Source organism: Myotis yumanensis, unplaced genomic scaffold, assembly GCF_028538775.1.
Source record: "Myotis yumanensis isolate MYYU_CA2020_CCGP unplaced genomic scaffold, mMyoYum1.0.hap1 SCAF_3, whole genome shotgun sequence".
Classification (NCBI taxonomy): Eukaryota; Metazoa; Chordata; class Mammalia; order Chiroptera; family Vespertilionidae; genus Myotis; species Myotis yumanensis.
The window spans coordinates 168557322-168580646 of NW_027223754.1; the positions used below are offsets into that span (position 1 = coordinate 168557322).

Genomic DNA, 23325 nt, shown 5'->3' on the forward strand with positions numbered 1-23325 from the left:
ATGACTGGAACAACCGGAATGACCAGTTTCTGTGACGCACACTGCAGCAGCCAACTGGCCTGATTGGGGCTCGATCGGCCCCCCGCAACTTCCTGTGGCCCTTCCCTATGGCCGGCCCTGCCCCCGATCGGCCCTCATTGGGGCAGGCTGGCCGGACCCCACCCATGCACAAATTCCTGCACCGGGCCTCTAGTAATCTATATAAAAGTGCACATTTGTTATCTGAGTGATAATGTTTTTTAAGAAAGAGCAATTATACCTGCTGTGTACCAATTATGACAATTAAATGAGTAGACCACAGTACTGTATTTATAATGATTTTATTAAATTGTTCATAATTATAAAAGGATATTAAAATGCACAGAAATCACAAAATATTATAAACTTTCCATCTTATGCCACGGTGCATGAAGAGCATTATATGAATATTTCAGTTCTAATTTATTTAAGCTACTCTTACAGTTTAATTTTTCAAACATCTTAAAATATAATACAAACATGACAAATGTTACAAGAAGTGTTTCAACAACAGAGCACATTCTGCCCCCCTATTGTGAATTCATGTTTTCTGAAATTCAAGATGTGTGCGCAATTCAAAGGGAAGACTTTGGTGACAGTTTATAAGATGGCTTTGTTTAGTTTTCCAACACAAATGGTAGCTTTCCCCTTCCATCTACTGACATAACTAAAACATCGGAGGGATAGTTAAAGAAAACTCCCCTGAGTATTTTGGCCTAATGCTTCGCTCTGTTAAAATTCACAGGCATTACAAAAGGATAGGACATGAACACTTCTCTAGTGGTTAACGCTGGGCAGCTCTAGGGCTGGATTTCCCTTCACAGGCCCATGGCCACACCCATTCATCTTCCCAGGGGCACTGCCTCTGCACACGCTTAGACCCAGCCATGATGGCTGCAGACAGAGCCCCACATTTTTCTTCACCACTGACAAGCCAGCACTAGACTTACATTACCAGTGTTGGTGTCCTGGGTGACCCTGGCCGCCCACTACAACGGAGCTGTTTGGGAAATGTTGGCAGTGTCATATGTCACGTCTGCTGCCTTAAAAAGTGTAGAGGTTTTATGCCCTCCTGTCCAAGGAAGCACATTTTAGATCGTGAAGACAACGTATGAAAGAAAATGCGTAATTCTTTTAGCGTTGTATATACGAGGAGATAAGGCAAGAGCTTTTCTTTTCCATGCTTCCATACACAATGAGGAACTGCCAAATCCAACACTGGGATACAGTCATACAGTTGAGAGAGGAAAAGAGGTAATCGGAGGAAGCGCACCACTTCCAGGAGCGCATCGCAGGGAGTGGGGCAGGAGCAGTGGCACTAGGCTGTGTGGGATGAGAAAGCTTCCCCCCGGGAAGAAATTCATTTCTCACTCCCGGTGCAGTCGGCCCCTCATGGCCACGTTCTGATCACATCGGAAGCCATATCCAGACAGTTAGTGAAATGCTGTCCCTGGTCCATTGGGACAATTCAAAAGTCCAGAGACTGCTTTGAGGAATCCTACGTAAACACTGCTTTTTTTTTTTTTTTAAACATTTATGGCAGGTATTTAGAATTGTGACCCTATGGTAACAAGCCTCTAAACACTAAAACATGTTTCCTTTTCCTTTGCTGCTGGGATTCTGAGCAGCTTGGCTCCCATGGCACCTGGGTGTTTAGCAGCACCCCAGTGGGTGGCAGCCCATCGATCCCGCACCCATCACTCCCGTTACCAGTCAGTGGTGAGGAGTGCGGGCTCCGTATCTTCTCGAGTTCCCCAGAGGGCCTAGCACCTGAAAGGCAGTAAGGCGCTGTGAAGACTGCTCAGCTGAACACATCTCGGGCAAGACAGGCACGGTGCAGGCGTTCAGCAGGAAGTGACCTCCGGCTGAGGGCAGGGTTTGTGACCAAACCATTTTCTTTTCAGAGCCTAAATGCCCGATTGGCCTTAAGGATGCTGGAAGTACAAATCAAACCCAGAGTCTTTTCTGGGTTGGGAATAATCTGGGTTTATTTGTCTTCCTCCCTCCCCACAAATGCCCCCCTGGTGCAAACATGCAATTACAAACAAGTTCCTGGGTTGGGAACAGGAGGATGGAGGGTGCAGGGAGCTACCTGGGGCAGAGGCTTTGGTATGTTGATCCCATGGACACGTGGAATCCTTGTCAAAAGGTGCTCCCCACACAGGGACACAGTATGGCTCACCATCAGGGCACTTGTGTTCTGGTAAGCGCGCTCGGCATCATCGTGTCACAGTGGCTGTGTAGGGGGCCATTTGCGATGGCGCTCGTGATCTGTAATACTGTGCGCTCTGCAGCTAGTGGATAGAGGGCAACTGTGGGAAATCGATGGGCTTATCTTTCCCAGACTATTATGTTGATAGAAATGTAATTTTAATTCCTTGATTTCTTTGTTTTTCCAAGAAACTACACATCTTTAGAAGAGGTAATTTTAATTCCTTGATTCCCCCCCCCCCCCCCCAAGAAACTGTACATCTTTAGTAGGAGAGGTAAATTAATTATCCTGATCAGTAGGAATTAAATTCTATTTGAATCTGTAACTTTCCCTGCTTTTGTCATCTTATTCCCTTTGAGCTGCAAAGCAGTCAACATTGATTAGGCACAGAACGTTCTGGGACGGCTCCTGGGAGTAAGAGGCGTCGCTGTGGGTTAGCACAAACACGCTGCAGGGCCTCGCTGTCCTCCTCATCGTGCATGAAGAGCATTCTGTGAGATGGACAGGTAGCCACCATGAAGACTGAAACTGTTTCCTGTTCACTGAGGTTTCCTTGTCTGTAGGGCTCTGATAATTTGCCCAAATGTCAGGAATCCTTGAGTCTATTTGCCCCTTCATACAGCCTCCAGGCGGGACTCTGAGCCAGAGATTTTCAGTCACGCAGAAGCTGGCGTGTCTCGTCTCTAAGGATGGCACTGTGAGGGGAAGGTCACTGGCGCAGGTCTGGCAAACTGAAGCGGCAAAACACTCCCTAAAAACAATCAAACAGGAAAACACAAGTCCATCCTGCTGCAGAAGGGGTGCTTTTGAAGCACTTTCATCAGAGGTTCATAGCAATTTTTGACAGAGTAAAATTCTTTCAAGTGCTTCTCAGAACATAAAGCTCTTATTCTAATTTGGGTCGTAAATGGTTATCTGCTGCTCCCATTATGGTCTCAGCGATGACCCCCATATTTTTGGTCATGTCTTTGAGGTGATTCTCATGAAGCAGCTTTTGGGTTAGGTATTTTTCTCTCTTGATCTTGCTCCTCGTCCTTTTCGATACGTCTGGAATTGCATATGACAGGATGAATTTCACAGAGTAGATGACATGCTGAAGGAGAGAAAAAGAAACAAGTCAACCATAAAGACATGGAGGGAACAGTCCTCTCCTTTATTCTTGCTGGTCATCATGGCAGTGCATCTGGACAAGGGGGTGGGCACTGCACATGTCCGTCCAAGCTGTGCCAAGGAGCTCCATGGTGTTATTTCATGAATACTATTTGATAGAAAAAATCAGCTCTAGTATCTACAATACTCACCACAACACTGATAATTCTGTACATTTCTAGTGTGTGTGCCTTTTCTATCTTGTCCCAAGCCTCTTCCCCAAAAGTAAACTCTCTATATTTTTTTACTTAAAAAGAAAGTTTAACAAAATATGTATACATCCCAAAATAATACATTGTTTGGTCTTGCTTGATTTGAGCTTTATGAAACTCGTAATAGATATTGTATACAGTGTTTTTAAATTGCTTTAAATGATAGCTTTGCTGGGTAGAATGTTGATTGTAGGTCCTTGCTTTTCATCACTTTGAATATTTTATGCCATCTCTGTGGCCTGCAAAGTTTCTGTTGCAAAATCAGCCGACAGTCTTATGGCAGCTTCCTTCTGGGTAACTAACTGCTTATCTCTTGCTGCTTTTAAGATACTCTCTTTGTCTTTAACCTTTGTCATTTTAATTATGATGTGTCTTGGTGTTGGCCTCTTTGAGTTCACCTCACTGGGGACTCTCTGTGCTTCCTGGATAGGTACGTCCAGGACATTTCCTATTTCCTTTGCCAAGCTAGGGAAGTTTTCTGTCATTATTGCTTCAAATAAGTTTTAAATTTCTTTTTTTTTTAAAAAAAATATATTTTATTGATTTTTTACAGCGAGGAAGGGAGAGAGATAGAGAGTTAGAAACATCGATGAGAGAGAAACATCGACCAGCTGCCTCCTGCACATCTCCCACTGGGGATGTGCCCGCAACCCAGGTACATGCCCTTGACCGGAATCGAACCTGGGACCCTCCAGTCCGCAGGCCGACGCTCTATCCACTGAGCCAAACCGGCTTCGGCAAGTTTTAAATTTCTTGCTCTCTCCCTCTCCTTCTGGTACCCCATGATGTGAATGCTGGCATGCTTGATGTTGTTCCAGAGGCTCTTTAAACTAACCTCATTTTTTGGGGGGGATTCTTTTAGCTGTTCTGATTGGGTGTTTTCTGCAACCTTATCTGCCAAACTGCTGATTCAATCCTTTGCTTTATATAATCTACTTTTGATTCCCTCTAATACAGTGGTTCCTAACATGGGGCACAGCAATTTGATTTTTAAGGGGGGCAATTCGAGAATGAGCTTTTAACAGTGAGTTTTTTGCATTTCTTATGGTTCTAGGGACCTCATATCCTATATAATAAAGAAGTAATATGCAAATTGACCCTACACCCTCACAAGATGGCTGCCTATGATCAGGCCAGCAGGGGGCAATCAGGCTGGTAGGAGGGTTAGTGAGGGATGACTACACGACTGAACAAGCAGGCTGCATAGGGCAACCAGGCCAGCAGGGGGATTAGTGAGGGACGACCAAACAACTGAACAGCAGGCTGCATGGGGCAACCAAGCCAGCGTGGGGAGGGGGGAGTTGGGGACGACCAGGCTGGCAGGCAGGTAGGTGAGCGATTAGGAGCCAGCGGTCCAGGATTGTGAGTCGGACATCCCCTGAGGGGTCCCGGATTAGAGAAGGTGCAGGCTGGGCTGAGGGGGATCCCCCCTGCCCCCGTGCACACATTTCGTGCGCCGAGCCTCTAGTATAGTATATAAGTATATATTGTGACATATTTATGCATTTCAGTTCCCTATGTCTTGAAACTTTGCTATTTTTTCATATTTCATATTTTTTTAAACAATTTCGTAGTGATTTCTTCCTCAGTACTTCAACTGTCCTTTTGTTCTTTTATGTTTCTCTGTCATTGATGCCATGTTCTTTGAAAGCTTGTTAATGGCCTTTTAGGCATCTTCCACATGAACAGGAGTTCACTTTTTGAATAAGAATTATATGTCATGGCGGGGTTGGGGGCATGGCCAAAAAAAAGGGTTGGGAACCACTGCTCTTAATATATTCTTCATTTCTGTTGTGTGTTTGTGTGTGTGTGTGGTTTCTATATCCTCTTTTATGCTGTTGAAGTTCTAAGTTCCTTGACATCTTTGTAACCATTGTTTTGAACTCTGTATCAGATAGAATGCCTGCCTCCATTTCATTTAGTTATTTTTCTGGAGATTTTCTCCTGTTCTTTTATATGGGGCATGTTCTTTGTCTCCCCATTTTGGCTGACTCCCTGTGTTTCTATGGTTTAGGTAGAGCTGTTAAATCTCTGGGTCTTGGAAGAGATGCTGCTCCCTCTTGTAGATTCTCCTCCCTTGTGAGCTCAAAAGGAAAGGAAACTATGTTTTAAGATGATTCCAAATGTTTTGTAGTGAGATGGTCCCACAGTAACTAGTATACCATGAGATCAAAAGTAGAAATCTAAACACTTTGGTAATGACATACTTGAATATAAACTAGTAACTCTTGCTGTATACCAGATACAGTACTTCTAGAACCCACTTATTATGGTGAGCCAATGATGAATTATTTTCTTCTTCCATTAGTATTTGGTAACTATTAAAAAATACTAGAGACATGATCAAAGCCAGGTACCTGATCCCACTTCATTCTTGCTAACAAATTATGATTTTATTCAGAGCAAACCAAATACTTCCTGTCTCGGCATTCTTTGCTGTGAGGAATCCTTTGCTATAAATCTAGCCAATGAGATGTACATGGAAGTCTTCCCTGGGGGGTTCTGGCAAAGTATTTTCTTTCTGACAAAAAGGAACAGACATGGCTAGCATTGTCCTTCTCCTTCTTCTGACCGAGGACATAGCCTGTTATCTGGAATTCCAGCCATCATGCTGCAACCATAAAGTGGCACTGAATGAGAGAAAACCTAGAAAATCAGAGACATGCTCCTTGTGTCAGCAAGCTGTTACTGGCTCAGGAGCGTTCACCTACTTCCAGTGAAGTTTATGTGAGAAAAACCAACCCTTATTTGTTTAAACCACTACAGATGGATTTTCTGTTTCTTGCAGCTAAATGTAATCCTAACTGACCACAGCAAGCAATTTCTGAGGCTCTGGAATTTGGTGGTAGCTATTCACTCAGTGTAAAAAGTAAAGTTGACTAGATCAATTTCAAATTGATAGCTGCCTTATTCATTTTTCAAAGCTGGTTAACTTTAAGAATATAAAATATTATAAAAATATTATAAGAAGGTATTTTATGAAAATTAATATAATACAAGTAAAACTAATAGACATAATAATACAAGTAAAACTATTAACAGCAATAAGTTTCTCAAGGGCAGAGATCACATTTTATTCATTTTGAATAAGCCCCTTCTCAGCCTAACATGTAGCCCAGTGCCCAACTCCCTACCGAAGACACTCCATACTGAATTGAAAAGAACTGAATCCCCTTAGCACACAATGTGCTTTTAACTTTTAAAGCAGATAAGCAACTTCATTTAATTAATGTGAGCTTTATGGGTATTCTCAGGTCAAATTTGATTAATACATGTCCTAAAATAATTGTTAGCAAGAGATAAGAATGTATGGTACATTTTAAGTCAGAGTCGGAGACACTTAAAGCTGATAAAAGGTATGCAAATATATTGCCGTATAAATTATTTCAAAGTCTGTCTGCTTCTCCTACCTCCATGACAATGATAAAAGCCAGCTTGGCCGCGATCACATGCCAGTAGTAGATGTTGTGTTTATACTCTTGAGGGTGTCCAGGAGGGTACCGGAAATCACGATACCTGGAAACACAGTGGAGGCAGATCAGGAGGTCATTCTTTTTGATCAAATACTGTAAACAAAGGGTCCATTTAAAAAGAGGTCCTATTTTAAACAACACTTTTTTAAAGTTGGACATCATATAAATATTCTCTAAGAGTTTAATTTGGTAACAAAACCCTGAAATACTCTTCCAGTGATATTTCTTCCAGTGATATTTCACATACAATGGGGAAATGATGGTAATGACAGATTCCATCTTTGTAAAAAGAGAACAAAGGTGTCTTACATTTTTTTCCTAGTGTTTTATCCTTGCTTTCTTAAGACTATATAACTAAAACGATTGAGTGTATTTCTGAAATATAGTTATAAATTTGTTTATCTCATGGTGCCATCGGCATTCACTCAGCTATGGGGTTCTCCCCTCTATTGAGAGTACTGTCTGCTTGTTTCAAGTTTCTTGCTCGTTTCCTTGTGGTCAGATGTCATGTGCTACTGCTGTTGGTGTCTCTCCCTCAGGCAGCACACCTCTAATTTTCTTCCTGTAACCTTTAGTCCTAGGAGAGTTTAATTACTCTCTGAAATTATATAAAGCAGATTCAATGTGGAATTCTGAAGAAGCTCTACTGTGTGTAAATTTGAAACTTTTATTTGAGGCATATTTCTGGTTTCTTGGTTGTGTTGTTGAGAATCCGAATTGAAAAAGGCTTTGAGGAGTAGAACTAAATACATTTTAAATCCTCCTTTAGGTTTAAGTCACTGATTGGGACAAAAAAGTTACTCAATGACCTGTAGTCAACAAACTTTATCAAGGGGTAATTTAGTTCACATAGACTGTCCACAGTTGATCCCACAGGCCATTAAAATAAATGCAGAGCACTTTAGAATACCTTTAGAGAATATTGCTGGCGAGGTGGAGGTATTTGCATTTCTTGTCTTTGCATCTCTTTGTTAAATGAGAGAGCTAGTTTGTCATCATTCAATGTTGTCAGGTTGTGCTTAATAACACATGAGTCATGACAAATGAATTATCTTGCTTTTTGGAACTCTTAAGTTTCTTCTTTCTAAAATATAAGGCTTTTCTTCGGAATCAGTCTCCCTGTAATCATTTGAAATTCTCACCTTTAAATCTTGCTTTATGATTGGAAGCTCTAACCCTATCTGTATTAACTTTTATGTATTATTCTTTAAGTTTGATAGAAAAGATAGCTAGGAAAAGATATCTCTAGCTATTTTATTTAAATTATACCAAATAGAATTGCCTTACAATAAAAATCCTAAAGATGAAATGCATTTTTAAACACATAAGCAAAACTTGCCTGCACGTGGTGTAGTTACCAAGCCCAGTGTATGGATTTCCCTTGCTTCTGTTTTTGAAGTCCGCGATGTTGAAGATGGAGAGAGTGTTGTTGATGTATCCCTCCATGGTGTAGTGGGGGTGGTCCCCATAGGGAGGGACAGAAAAGGACCAGTAATACACCAGGCGGGGGATCATGTCTGATGTGAAAGCAATAATCATGGCCTGTGTTGGGAGGAAAACAAGAGGGGGGCATTAATTTAGAGCCCTTTTAGGAATGGTTAACAAAGATGCCAGAATTACATTTTTATCAGTTGGTTGTTTTTAAAATTAAAGATTCGGGAACCTCAATTCTTTCCTAACTAAATCTATAACAAATGGATATAGAGAGTGAATATCCTAAAATCTTTGAGCAGTTGCTTTAAAGTAGAATAGTTCCTTTCCTTTTCATCTTCAATTCTAAAAAATGTCCAGAAATCTTATCTACAGTTCAAAAGCAAGGCCTATAGTTGCCTGAGATGTTTCTTAAGTACGGTAAGAATAATTGTGGATAACTCAAGAGCTGCTTGCATATATAATGTATGTGAATTATTTTTTCAAAAATTAAAATATATTGAATAGAGCTCCAAGGTTGATTGAATTTTGCTATAATTTAAATCTTTTATGATTTAGATGGAGAAGGTGTAATATTCTAAAAATAATTTGGCTCTATATAATTTTTTGTAGTGTAAATAATTAATACAAAACTGATTTTAAAATAGTTTGTCTCTTAAAAATGGAATGTAAGCTGCATAAAATACGTTTTCCTTGATCTAAGTTAATGGCCTTTAGATTCATACTTTTATTCTATAGTATCTAGACTTGTTCAGACAAGTCCGTCTATAATCTCATTTATTTTAAACTGTCAGGATGTACTTATGGATGTTGCTTCATTAGAGAGCAACTATTTTTAAATTAATGTTATTAAAATGTAGAAAACAACAACAGAACCACCCCCCCCCCCCCCCCCTTACTTTGGGTTGCTCCATTCACACAGTCAAGCAATGATGTCTACTTTGTTAGATATAGTATCTAAGCCTCTAAACTTCTAAAATATTAAATGGATAAAGTTGTGAACATTATAAATTATTAAATAACAAAGTTTAGTGTGTTTCCAGATTAAAGGAATAAGTATGGGTCAAAGTTAAACGTGGGTCTAAACTAGGCAGATAGGCAGACATCTACTCAGAAGGAAAGTACTATGAATTACATGGATTTTCTCCAAAAGTTTTTAATTTGGCTTTTAAGCTTTCCAATGTGTAAAATTGGTTTGAAGGAAGGAGAAAGAATATTTCAATCCAAAATCTATGTGACTAAACAAAGCTCACTGATTTGGGCATTTATTGAAGCAGAAGAACAGTCATGTTTCTGGCACGCTATGATTTGTAAGAGTATTCATAGGAACATATGGTTTAGATACAGTGAGGCCACAAGTCAACAAACAAGATCTCAGGCAAACTAGGAAAACAAATAAGGGGCTTTTGTATTGCAAATTTCCCCCAAAGTGAAATATTTCTGTGTGTGGTGGTGGTGGTGGTGGTATAAGGCAAGAATATTTGTTATTTTACTCAACTACAGCTTTTTAGAGAATCACCTGCAGATGTGCTTTAGGGAGCTACAAAAATTCCGACAAGGAAGTTAATTCTATTATTTTCAGACAAGATACTTTCTCCTCCTGAATTGAGCTGCTTTGAGTACAAATAAATGCAGTGCTTCATTTCACATGCTGTTCCTAACACAATTCTCCCTTTATGTAAAAATAAATTAAAATTGGTCTTCAATAGCAGATGCTCTGGCACAATACAACAATGTCAATTCATCTTATTTATTGAGCGAGCAGCTTTAAAATGAGTGACTGTATACCAAACTCCTGCTTAATGTCCATTTTTATCTCTGCTATCACTATTCTCTTCTTCCTACAGTTAAAAGTTCCCCTATTTTGGAAAGTTAGCCTTTCTTGTGCATGTTAGACTGGGGAGGCCCACATTCGGTAGCCGAGGTGATGATATACGTGTGCAAGAAATGACGCCTACCTGGGTAAGAACCAGCAGCACCATGAGCACGCACGCGTGTGCCTGTGTGCGCACACACGCGTACATACACAGAGGGTAGCCCTGGAAGCACAGCCAGTACTCCATCTGCGCTGATGGAGTAGAGCCAGGCTGGGGATACGAGGACAAGGTGCCTGATACAATCAAACCAGACGCTTGAGGAATGGGGAGTATGACTCAATTGAATTTTCTGGTTAGCTAGCTGAAGGTCAAACAAAAACGCTTTTGGTTTCAAACCTTGTTGCTGCAAACGTTGCTAAAGCACACAAGTCCACGTTCCCGCCCCACTTAATGCTGTGCAGCATATTGAACGTGACAGATTCATTCTCTTATGACTGTGGAGCTTGAAGCCTCACTGTCGTATTTCCCAACATCAGTCTGCATTTCGCAGCACCGTGGATGTGGAAGGTGTGGGCTCTCTGGGGGAATGGACGCTCATGGAACCTATTAGTTGCTTTTGCCTGTGTGTGATTTGCAACTTTCTCCAAAAAGGAGGGATGGCATGCAGTTCAGATCAATGGAGGGTTCTGGGGGTGACAGCTGGATCCCAGAGAACTATAACTAAGCCTGGTCCAGACAGTAGCACATTGTTAAATTCTTGTGCCTCTAGCTTAGACACCTGTCCAAGTCTCCACGGAGTCACTGTGAATGACGAAGAGGAATGCAGAGGATAAACAGCGGCAACTAACATTCCAGGAGGCCCAGGCCCTGAGCATTCCACACATTAACTCACTGAATTCCCTAACCGCCCTTTGTGGTATACGATATTCTTAAAGTGTGTGATCGGGAATTATTCAATTTATAAATGAGGAGACGAGCTCGGAGTGTTAAGGCCTGGCCCAAGGTGGTGCGGCTGGGATGCTGCAGAGCTGGGAGCTGGAGCTCGGGTCTGACCCCAGAGCCTGCAGTGCTCGGCTACGCCCCCCATCCAGGAGCCTGGCCCACGGGTGCTGCCGAATTCGGTTCTGTTTCTGTAAGTGCTTGTGGGAAAAGGCTAGGGACTCAGGGCAAGTGTGGCTTGATTAATAAATTAAAACCGGGATATCATGTTGCTGGAGACTGCAACCTGGGAGTGAACTTGGCTGTGAAATAAGGGAAGAAATAGCCTGGTTGTAAGAGTACTTCTGGGGCAGGAAGTCCCCTGATAAGCTGGCATGGGAAGTGGTCTGCCTGAGAGCTTCCTGTTGGCTTGTTGGGAAAAAGAGAGAGAGAGAGATTGTTCAGACAGGTCCATAATCAGTACAGGTTGTGAACAACTGAATTCTGTTCCCTCACAGCTGGGATACACGCAGGGTATGAGGTGGCTTAGCTAATAACCACAGAGTGGCTCGCGGTGACTAAGGGGTGGGGTGGGGAGGAGAGATGGGACCTGCCTCCTTAAAGAACCTCTGTCCTAGGAGACAAGGAAGGTGACACCGACTGGGAATGCACAAAGTGTTTATATTTCATCACCAAACAGTTAATATTTTACATTGATAAATTGGAATAGATGGTAAAATATGGTGAAATGATAGCCGCTATTTTAGGGTCCTCATATTTAAATGGATCGATTTTTATCTCCATTATAAAGGCACTTTTGGGTAATTCCTTTTACAGTCATGTGAGGATTAAAAGTCAGTACTTGTTATTACTATTACCATGTTTCTAGGGAATAAAAACTTTAGCACATGTACAACAATAATATAATGGTTAGTCTCCTTAGCAACTGCCTCAGTAAGAGATCTTGACTTTGTAAGTCATGAGTGATAATTACAAATAAAGTACATTAAAAATATGAACAATTACAACTATGTTGTTGATATGAATGAGAGTCTTGCATCTTTCTCCCATTTTAAGAAATACCAAACATCTGATTCCTCAGGTAGCAATGCTAATGCATTTTTGCCCTTTTCAACGACTTGACCCCGTGACCTCGGTTTTACTCACGTTGGTTACCACAGCCAGAATTGCGATTCCTTGCATGATGGGCTGCCATGCTCCGATGTCCTGGGCTTTTTCTGGCACCATGCGACGGTACTGGGTAGTCATTTTCCACGCGTCCACTCGTATTTCCAATATATTATTCACCAGAGCCAACAGAGGGGCCAGTGGAAAAGAGGCCACAAATAAGGTGACAAAGCCAAACTGAATAACTGTCAATGAAATGGACACACATCACGGATGGTGGAGGGATGGAAAGACAACGGCAAACAACAAACTAACCCCCAAAGAGAACAGACATTTGTGGCACTAATAATATTCAACAGTAAAATAATTAAAACACAAATATGAGAACTCTAAGGAAAAAGATGAATTATAGCCTGTTTCTTTCACATTTATATACTTAATAGGAATAATATATTTAAACATCTTTAATCAACCAAAGTTATTTGCTGCTAAATGAACTTGGGACACTCTAAGCATATAATTCATTCTCAATGTTGACATAATAGAACATTGGAAGATGATTTGTGAGTTAGGGCTGAAAAAAAGAAAAACTGTGGCAATATCTAACAAACTAAAAAGAAATAAGACATGCACCTTTGGGGAGACTCCGTTTAGAGAACGGTGGAGGAAATATGCTGAAAACAGGCAAATGAGCAAGCTCCCCTGAGTCTGCCAGTGCAGCAGTCAGAGAAGTTGAGGGATTACCACACATCACAGAAATGTACTTGACAAACGTGTCTTAAGTTAAAATATAATCCCTTCCTTAGGAAGTTTTATCTTGAAGTTGCTGCAGTCTCTGTGGTCACCATAAGTCAAGATGCAAGTGGTGACTTAGAAGTTCTCTTCTTGCCTGTAATTTACGTGGCGTACACTATATATACACTCTACGATATTATGTTCCGTTTTAGACCCTTCCCTCCTAACTGGCAGACTTACAAATGCAAGTAAGACTGTGGAGGAGAGGAGAATGTCAGCCCCTTTAGGGCTACCGCTTAGACAAGGGGCAGGGACCACGCTGGCCAGGAAGGGCCAGGCTGTGGAGGGTGGCTGGGCAGGAGGAGCTGGCAATGGCTTCTGGTCTCAGAGGCCAGGCTGTGGTACAAACAGGTGTGGTCATGTCCAGGGAAATCAGATAAGCAAGGACTAGAGTTGGTGATGTCATCGAGTCAGCAGCACAGCATCAAGCAGTGATGTCAATGTCTGTGTCTGTGACTCATCTAACCCTGAATGAACTCAACTACCTACAGGTGTGAACTGGCATGTGCGTGTCCTAACGAAGGGACCACTCACAGATGCCAGACCTCATGATTCAAGGGAAGCCAGAAATTCGGACTAGATTGGCAATAAGCTCAGCTAAAAACCCCAAAAAAGAAAAGGTACCATTTATAATGACAACAAAAGTACAGACGATTTAGAAATAAATTAGTGAGAAATGTTAAGACTCTTACAATGCCTTTAAAAAATAAGGTAAAACAAATGATGAATGAATAAATGCTGCACAGACTCAACTTTGGGGACATATCACATTTTTTCCTCTAAAATATAAATTAGAATTTGAATGCAAATTTAGTTAACAATCCCAAATGAATAAAAAAAGCTGAAAGGTGATGCTGAAATTTTTAAAGAAATACACACAAATAAAACAGTAGGAGGAATGTGTGAACTGACAGTATTAGGGACATCCTGAAGAACAACAAAACGGGACTAGCTCTACGAGATATTAATACATATTACAGTGCTATGATAATTGAAACAGTTTATAACAGGTGCACTAGTAGATAGTATGAATCATACAGAATAGATTTCAAGAATAGATGCAGATATTCATGGGATTTTAATGTATTATAAATATGATACTTCAGTAGATTCGAACATGGAGCGATTAGCTCCACACTGGAAAAACTGGAATAGAGTCCTCACTTTTGACACCAAAATCAATTCCAGTTGGTATAGTCTGTTCTGATATTCAAGTGAGAACAACCTTTGAAAGCAAGCAAGAAAGAGAAAGTAACAGCCTATCAATTCAATTCAGCAGGGCAAAAACACTCATCGGGAAAACAAAGATAACCCTCGCCTGGCACTTCTTCATGACCTACATGCTAATACTTTCCACGCTTTCTTCATCACTTTAAAGTCAAGTTTCTTGAAGTACCTACACTGAGTCTTTCTCCATCCCTGCCGCAGCCCTCATCCTTGCACCGAGACTTCTGCTGGATCTGCCCGCAGCACTCACAATTCAGTCCTTAGTGATGTGCCTACTAGCCCAGTGGTCGGCAAACTCATTAGTCAACAGAGCCAAATATCAACAGCACGATTGAAATTTCTTTTGAGCGCCAAATTTTTTAAACTTAAACTATATAGGTAGGTGCATTGTTATTAACTTAATTAGGGTACTCCTAAGGCTTAGGAAGAGCCGCACCCAAGGGGCCAAAAAGCCACATGTGGCTCGCGAGCCGTAGTTTGCTGGCCACGGTACTAGGCTGATTTTGATATGGCCAAACATTTCCCTCTCTGTGGAATGTGTTTCCTCTTCGTTATTGTTTCCCTTAAATTTTAAAAAGCCATGGGGTATGTGTGTGTGTGTACACATATATAAAAATATATATGTATACACACATTTTTTTAAAGGCTACCTAGCTATAATACTTCTTCCATTTTGGAAAGCTCATCCTGCCAAGACAAGGAAACATCAGTGCAGGTGGTGGATGGAAACAGAGAAGAGGTGAGGAAGTGGGGGAGACAGGCCTGCATCCTAGAGAGTGGGGTTGGGGTGCTGTAGCCATGGAGCAAGAGGAGAGGAAGGGGGTGGTGCAAGGAGCAGGTGAAGACAGCTGGTATTAATGACAGTAAATTAAATGGAGAAATTAATACATTGTTTTAATTTTTAAAAATTAGGGATGGAGGAAGGTGAGGTCAAACAGGGTCCATGTCATTACTTTACTGCATTCCATTTATGGTTTGTGCCCACTGGGAAGGCATCGCCAAGTTCTGGAGACACTGCTGCCTGTGCTGTGTCGTGCTCTATGTTTGAAATGCTAGCTTATGGCCTCGGGACTATAGACCGACACACCATTTCTCTTATGTCCCATGCCCAAGATTTCAGAAGTCACAACCATACACTCAGGGAGGCAATTTTGGTTAACACCCCAGATTACTCCAATAATCTCAAAGGATAGTGGGGAATTCGCTAAATAAAAAGAAATTTCACTCAAAAAGTGCCCTCCCTCTCTCATCTGCCGCTCAGTGGTTAAGCATCAACCTATGAACTAGGAGGTCCTGGTTTGATTCCCGGTCGGGACACATGTCTGGGTTGTGGGCTCGATCCCCGGGGGGGGGGGGCGGGGGGGGGGGGAGCAGGAGGCAGCCGATCAATGATTCTCTCTCATCATTGATGTTTCCATCTCTTTCTCCCTCTCTGAAATAAAAATATATTTAAAAAAAGAAGTCCCCCCCCAAACCTATGCCCTACAGAACTTGGTGGGGGTGGCTGGAGCAATCTTAATGTAAATTCCACTCACAGTGGGATGTGTGTGTTGAAACTCCAAGCTCAAGTCACTTAAGTGCCTATGAGGACTAGGGCCAGGCGGTGGTGTTCCAGCTGCGAATGAAAGAAGCGGAGGCCTGGCAGCTCCCTCCCACAGAAGCAAGCTGGCGGGGAGAGGCACGCGCAGTCACTACCGCCGCACAGGGATCAAGCTAAGGCCTGAGAAAGGGACAGCTAGCGTGTGTGGGAAGTGGAGGGTCGCTGCGGGGGCCTGGCAGGAATTCCTCAGAACAGAAGGCAGGTGTTTCGGGCTGGCGCAAGGCCTACGCAAGGCCGGAGGGCTCCAGGGTTGTTTGTCGGAAGGTGTTCCCCTTCATAACTGAAAAGGCACATGGTGGTATCATCATGATATGGGAAACAGGAAGGAAGGAGAAACTGTGTGGTGATGAGACCACCACCAAAGGCACTCTCTTTAGAAAAACAAAAATAATTCAGAAGGCACTTAGGAATTCTATCGCCCACAAAATAATCGATTTCACTATGGAGTTGAAGATGGAATAACAGACTGCCTACTCTTATAAATTGATTAATTTTTCTAATTCATTAGGTATTATTTAGATAATAGGAAAACAATTTAATAAATATAAAAAAACAATAATAGTTGTTATTTCATCTTTTAAGGTAGGGTGAGGCCAAATTATTCAGTTGGAAATTATTTTAATGAGACTAGGAAACCCTAACGGTCATATCAACTTCTCCCCAAGCCACAACCCTGTAACTTTTCCTCTCAATGTCACTGGTTTGACTAATCAACTCCAGGAAAATAACTCTTTTTTTCCAACTTTTATTGGTGCCAAAATAACAAATGACATTCTGCCCCAGCATGTTGTTATTAATGCTGATAATGGCTCCACATGAAATATTTATAATTATGACTCATTTTAGAATAACAGGTAAGTGTCTTGAAAGTCCTTTTGGAAATAGAATAAATATAGCTTCTGCATTATGTATGGCAGCCACACCCTTAATTGAACCTGGTCACAAAACATAACATGAGCAAAAAAGGAAATTCAAATCAGACTTCAGGCTGCAAAGCGTTGCTGACTGTAGAAGCTCCGAGATGAACCTTTCACTCACTGAAGGAAGCAGCTGTGTTTCCATGGATAACATGTATTTTTACAAGCAATTATTTTATATATAGAATGTGACTTAATAAAAGCCGCCCTTTCTCTCTGCCGACTTGTAAACAGGAACCACAAAGGGTATCTGCAAACACACAGACCCCTTTGCATAAATGCAAGGTCTGTCACCCAAAATGTTGTGCCTCCTGTTCTATTCTCCTGAGCTCAAGAAACTGTAATTCATTGCAATGGTTAGCTGAAAGGGCGCAGATACAAAACATACACATTGTTAGCCTTCTGACAGATATAATCGTGCCATGCATAATAGAAAAGAAGTTGGAAATCTATTTTGAGGTGCATCCATTTAAAGGCAACTAAGAGCTCAAAATCCAGTTCAACGGAAGAGAAACAGAGCCGAAGCAAACACTCCACTAATGGACAAAGGCCATCAAGAAGCAGAAGGCCTGTGCTAAATCTTAATTCCAGACCAGCCAAATGGTTCTAAATTCAAGCCAGTGATGAGTCATGAGGTCACTCAAGGAACCAGGCAGGAACCACCAGCCAGAAGGAATAGATACGCTGCTAGAGGCAGGTGTGAAAGCAGGCGGGGGGGGGGGGACCCTGAATGAATCACCCCTGGGACAAGCAGCAACATGTCCCTCCTCCTGGCCTCCTGCACAGCCTTGCTTACAGGACTTGGTTTGGAAGTGTATCTGCCAACAGCCGTGCCCGCGTGGACTCCAGCCGGGCCGAATCACATCTAATATTAATTTCAAGTTCAGTCTCACACAACATGGTTAGAATGCTCCGAGAACTAATGGTGAAGATGAAGCTCAATGACCACGCCATATCATCGATGATACATCTTTAACTCCGTACAACGAAGATACACAGTCACCTTATGTGAAAGCCTGATTATATAGTTTTGTATTATCAGGCTTTCAAATGGAGGAAAACATATCCCATTTTAATATGCTAGATCATTATTTGGCTTGATAACCCTGACTTTTGGGATCCAAAACATGCTCCAATATAATTTATATCACTTAAAGCATCACTGATGCTCCATTATAACTTATATCATCTAAAATATCACTTGTGACTTACTCATTTCAAGATACTCGTAAAATAATCCCAGTCTTCCCATGAGTTGCAGGTGGTAGTCCTGTTCCCATCGCGGGGTTACCACTTCTGAACCTGAAACTGTGCGGTAGCGTCCAATTAGATTCTTGACCCAGCTGCCAAAAGGACCAAATGATGAGTTAGAATGTTATCAGACCAGGTCATAAAAGTATTTAGTGATATCTCAAGTTGAATGCATTATCTTCCCAATAAATTCATCTGGTGCTTTAACTATATACTTCAGTGTATCAAAATTGTAACTGCTACATTTTCTCTTAGCTCCTTTTATATGGGCAGTTTAGTTTTTAAAAGATGCTTTCCCTCTTTTGATTAACTTTCTTTTTTTCTCATTTCTATGCTATACAAAATTGTCTTTCCAGAGAAAAACAAAGACATGGATTGTGAGCGGGTGGTAAGTGCTGTGGAGAAAAAGTGTTTGCATTTGTGGTAGGGAGGAGTGGGGTGGTGGCAGCTTGGTTTGTTAAAAGTAACATTTGAAAAGAGATATTAAGAAGGTAAAAGGGTGTCACTGAGCAGTGGTGAGAACATTGGTCTGCACACAGAAGGTTCTCGGGTTTGATCCCTGGTTAAGGGCACGTACAGGTTCGATCTCTGGCCCTGGTCAGGGCGTGTGCAGAAGACAACCAATCTGTGTCTCTCATATCGATGTTCCTATCTCTCTCACCCCCTCCCTCTTTTCCACTCTAAAGAAAAATCAATAGAAAAAATATCCTCGGGTGAGGATTAACAACAACAAAAAAGAAGGCAAAGGGGCAAGCAGGGGAGATAAAGAGACCATTGTGAGGATTTGGGTGATTTTTACTCTGAGGGAACTGGGGAGCCACTGAGGGACACAGAGAAAAGTGAGATAGTTCGAGATGGGATAAAACAGCTCAAGATCCTATGCTAAGCTGGACAGATCGAGGACCAGAGACATGATAAACTTCCTGGAAGCCATCATGCAGAGCAAGGAGGAGACGGCCGTGGGTGGCCCAGCTCTGCCCATTGCTGCGCACTGTCCCCGCAGAGCCGTCCGCTGTTCTTTTTCTATGTTGTGTTTTTCTCTTCCTCAAAGCCTAGTGGCCCAGATAAATGCTCCCCCTTTTTATGGCAATTTGTCCTGAAAAGAACTCAAAGTTGGCATCGACCTGAGGGTGCACCTGCAGCAGAGAGAACCGTTGTCCCCTAAAGCAGCGGGGCTTGTGGTTTCCTCGTGGTGTTCATCAGGGGAGGAGCCACAACAACAAACTTCAAATGCAGACACAACATCCGACTAAGCTTCGGCTGAAGGAACACCATGTTTATATGGATTTCACATTCCGACAGTGAGAAGGCTTCTCACTAAGTAAAGGCAGCTGAATATATTGCATGTGCATGCACACACGTGGGAACATGTACACACACACATACACACACACACACACACACACACAGTAAGATATGACTACCTCACCATGTGGGGTTTCCCACTGCTGCTGATCTCAGCATTAACTTTGCACTGACCGTTCCATAAGGTTTACTAAGGGAGATTTCTCTACGATAAACGTGCCCCTGGCTTCACGATCCTTCCCCACTTCTCTTCTATGACATTAGGGACGGAGCAGGAGGCTGTGGCAGGTGGAGGGGATGTGGACACACGCAGGCACCCCTTGAGTCTGAATCCACACTTCACTGCTTAGTCAGCATGTACCTTTGGTCAAGTTCAAATCAAATGGGTGATAAACCCTCCACTGCCCAGGGTTGCTGTCAGGACTGAATGATTCCAAACAGGTAAAGCATTAGCACACTTCCTTACACCTCAGACCCCACCACACAGGATTAGTTTTTGACCCACCCAGGCCTCAGTTATTTAGAACTGGCTTGGGGACGCAGTGCTGTCTGGATCAGTAGATCTTACTCCAGCCCTTACAAGAAAAACAATGCTAGTTGCTAGTGCTACTTCCTAGGCTCCAACCCAAAGCTCTGAAATCCGTCAAGTCCGGGTTTTACAGGCGTCTTGTGACGCAGGTGGCACCAGGGACCACAGGTGTCCATCACCCCTCCTGACCCCAAACTCCAGATGACTGGTTTCGATTGGCTTCTGTGTTGCTCTGCCTCACACTTCCAGCCTCAGCCTCTTGCTGAATCCGCTCCGGGGCCCAGAGAGGCAGGTCTTTTATTACTGGGATCCCAAATCCATCACAGTTTGGATTCGGGTGGAAGCTTCTGTCGTGGCATGACTGACTCACCTAGTGCTTCCCTCCGGTACGTACTGTCCTGCCTTCCCTCACCCAGAACTAGTCATGTCAGAGCTCAGTCTCTCTGAAGAGCTTCCCTTCCTGAGCTACAGACGCGAAGCCTCCTGTTCAGTCTTCCTGAATGAGCCACTCATCTGTGGAAGGAAATCTCAGGCCGCAGTCCGTCCACCATCGCCCTGGTCTTTTGGGTTTTCTACTGGGTCATGATTCTAGTGCAGGGACATCCATCTTGACTGCACATGAGACTCACATAGAGCAATTTTTAAAAATACAGACACTTCTTCCCCTGGCCACGGCTGCACGCTGCCTCCCTCCAGCAGGGGTTACTAAATAATTTTCCTAGGAGTTTACCTGGCATATTAGCATCACAGCATTGTAATAAGTTGCCTTCTAAGAAGCCTTTATTAGGTGTAGAGCACAGCGTGAAGTACTCTGTACCTCATTTTCTCTTTGATCTTCGTTATTATATTTAATCCACATATGGCAGAAAATCACCATTTGTGTTTTGAATGTTCTCTAGGATTCCCACTCCCTAACTTTGAACACAAGCATCCTTTACTCCCTGAGTCTATTTCATGCCTGAGTTTATATTGTCCCTGAATTTAAAAAGCAATGAAGGATACCTGTATTCAGGGTTCTCTTATTGTAGGTCTCTGGTTCCCCCTCTAGCCAATGCACATAAAATATCTCTCCTCAAGGGAACAGTTCACTTTTCTTGTAAGTAGTCCGTGCCCATTGAGGAAAGTACAGAAAACATAAAGGAAGACAATTACAGCCATCTATTATCTAAACTTTGACCAAAGGATGATTCTGTTGGCATTTTGTATATTTAACTTTAATTATTTTCCTTAACATTTTATCATAAAAATTTCTCCAGAGTGAGCTGCTTAGTGCAGAGATTGCACCAGCTTGTTAAGTATGCCCAGCATACAATTCCCAGGGAAGCCTCCGACACCAAGTGAGGCCAGGAAGGCCGAGGAGCTCTGAGCTTGCTGTCCAAGTCCCACAAACAATTCTACTAACTTACTAATTCTATTAAGTTATTAACGTTATGGATTTCAGGCATATGAGTCACTCATTCACTCAGCAGGTGCTGAGTGCCTTTTAAACACCAGGTGCTGATGAGACCCCCGCCGGAACCTCGGGCTCAGTGCCGGGTATGCTGCTTCACTTACTCCAAGAGTCCTAGCCAAGGGCCCGAGTGGGGCTAGGGGGGAAGAGGGAGAAACGGGGCGGGAAGAGGTACATTTACGGTGGAATCCCAAATTAACATAATATTCTTAAATAGTGTGAAAAGAGTCGCTGACTTAAAAGGCTTTTCTCTCCCTTCCTACGTATTTTTGGGATGGGGGTAGCACTGGGTAGCAAGAGTGACTAACGTATCTTTAGTATGTTAGAATTTTGTAAGAAAGAATCGGACACTTGCATCTATACACAGAGAAGAAGCAGTGGCGAGAAGAGCCTGAGTCACTCTCTAACTTGGCTAACACCTAGCATTCCCAGTTTTCAAACAAGAGAAAAGATGATTCAAAACACACTGTTGTAGATCAGGAGAAGAAATATCGGAAGGCAAACGTCAGGTCCCTATCATCTGTAGCCACGGGCTTACGGGAAATGAAGGTGTAAACACAGACATGTTTACACTGTTGGTTGGACCTTCTTGTCGGAGACCTGTAATAAGCATCGAGTCTACGCTACCTTAGAGGTAGGCGTGCAGTCACGTGGACATGTAGGCAAAAGGCTTGGCTGGGTGGGCTCTGTTACCCCGCCCCACGTCCCGGATTACACGACTTGACACTCACGGAAGTAGCACCTCTTGTATGTTATTCCAGATTGCTTTTCCTCCCATGATTATCAGCAGCTGCGTTGTCAGTTCAAGGAGACAGCCACCTGGGTCGCACTGGAATATTAAAAAGAATCTCATTTAGAATTTAGATGGCTCTAACATGAAACAGAATCATGCATTTTAATTTTTCCGATCTTCACTTTAGGCTGGAAAAAAAAATCTAAGCATGTACAACGAAGAAACTGTCTTCAGTTGTCTTGGGAATGTAACTCTGCGTTCATACCTCTTCATTCCTGTATTTTCCCAGCCAATACACTGGATCTCCAGGGTAACCTACAAATTTGCCCTTGAAGAAGGCGATGTAGAAACACGAGGAGTAGTAGTTGACAAACTGGAATAAGAACATCTTCATGGTGAGGCTGTTCTCATAATCAGTCTGGGTCCGTGGGAGTTCTGTAGTTAACCAAAGAAAAGTTAAGTTTTAAAAACTGTGAACAGTGATGAGACCCTAATCAAAGACACAGGAGTTAAAATGTTTTAAAAATACAATTCACACTGTTTCCATTTAAGCTGTTTTGAGCTCTTTAATACAACTACTGTGTGAATTCAAGTTTACACATTGTTATAAGAGCTTCTCCCCCATAAATATATCCCACAAGGCAAAAGTATTCAACTGTTCCTTAAAATGTACAATGTTATCAAATGGGTAAGAATGATTTTCTCTCGTCTTTTTTAGGGTAGGTGGAAACTTGCCAGGAGCATTTGGGGAGGACAAACCAGATCCCCCTCCTAGTTTAGAGTTTAGATTGGGCTCATCACTCTCAGAACATGACCACTGAGCAGACACATGCAGCCAGTGGGAAGCACTTAACTTTGGTCACAAAGCAGCTGCCTGGGACACAAGCCAGAGAGGAGAATCACTTATTACAAAAGCCAGAGCTGAAGAGAATGGAGCTGTATGAATGCGAACAGAACGGGGGGGAGACATGTAACAGCACGATCGCCTGTCCTCTCAGCAACAGAGGCGCGTATCTGCCACTAGAACCATGACCCTGCTCCACTTATTTGCAATAAAGAGATGATTTACTTTCAACAACAGGGCACATGATGTAATGTAACTGCAAATATTATCCAGCACTGATCTGTTTATACAAAGCTGGGACATTATAATGATTGTC

At 42.4% G+C, this 23325-nt stretch overlaps 1 protein-coding gene across 3 annotated transcripts in view; it reads right to left on the minus strand.

Annotated features, from left to right (window-relative positions):
• Positions 1 to 304: 304 nt before the first annotated feature.
• The window catches only part of ANO6 (anoctamin 6), a 187901-nt gene continuing 164880 nt past the window's right edge, over positions 305 to 23325 (minus strand). For all 3 annotated transcript variants that reach the window (XM_070410386.1, XM_070410387.1, XM_070410388.1), the window contains 7 exons: positions 22431 to 22600; positions 22164 to 22261; positions 18110 to 18240; positions 12398 to 12603; positions 8404 to 8606; positions 7002 to 7107; positions 305 to 3323 (listed from right to left, as the gene is read on the minus strand). In XM_070410386.1, coding sequence (XP_070266487.1) covers positions 3117 to 3323; positions 7002 to 7107; positions 8404 to 8606; positions 12398 to 12603; positions 18110 to 18240; positions 22164 to 22261; positions 22431 to 22600 — 1121 coding nt within the window. In that variant the 3' untranslated portion in view covers positions 305 to 3116. The remainder of the gene's footprint in view (positions 3324 to 7001; positions 7108 to 8403; positions 8607 to 12397; positions 12604 to 18109; positions 18241 to 22163; positions 22262 to 22430; positions 22601 to 23325) is intronic.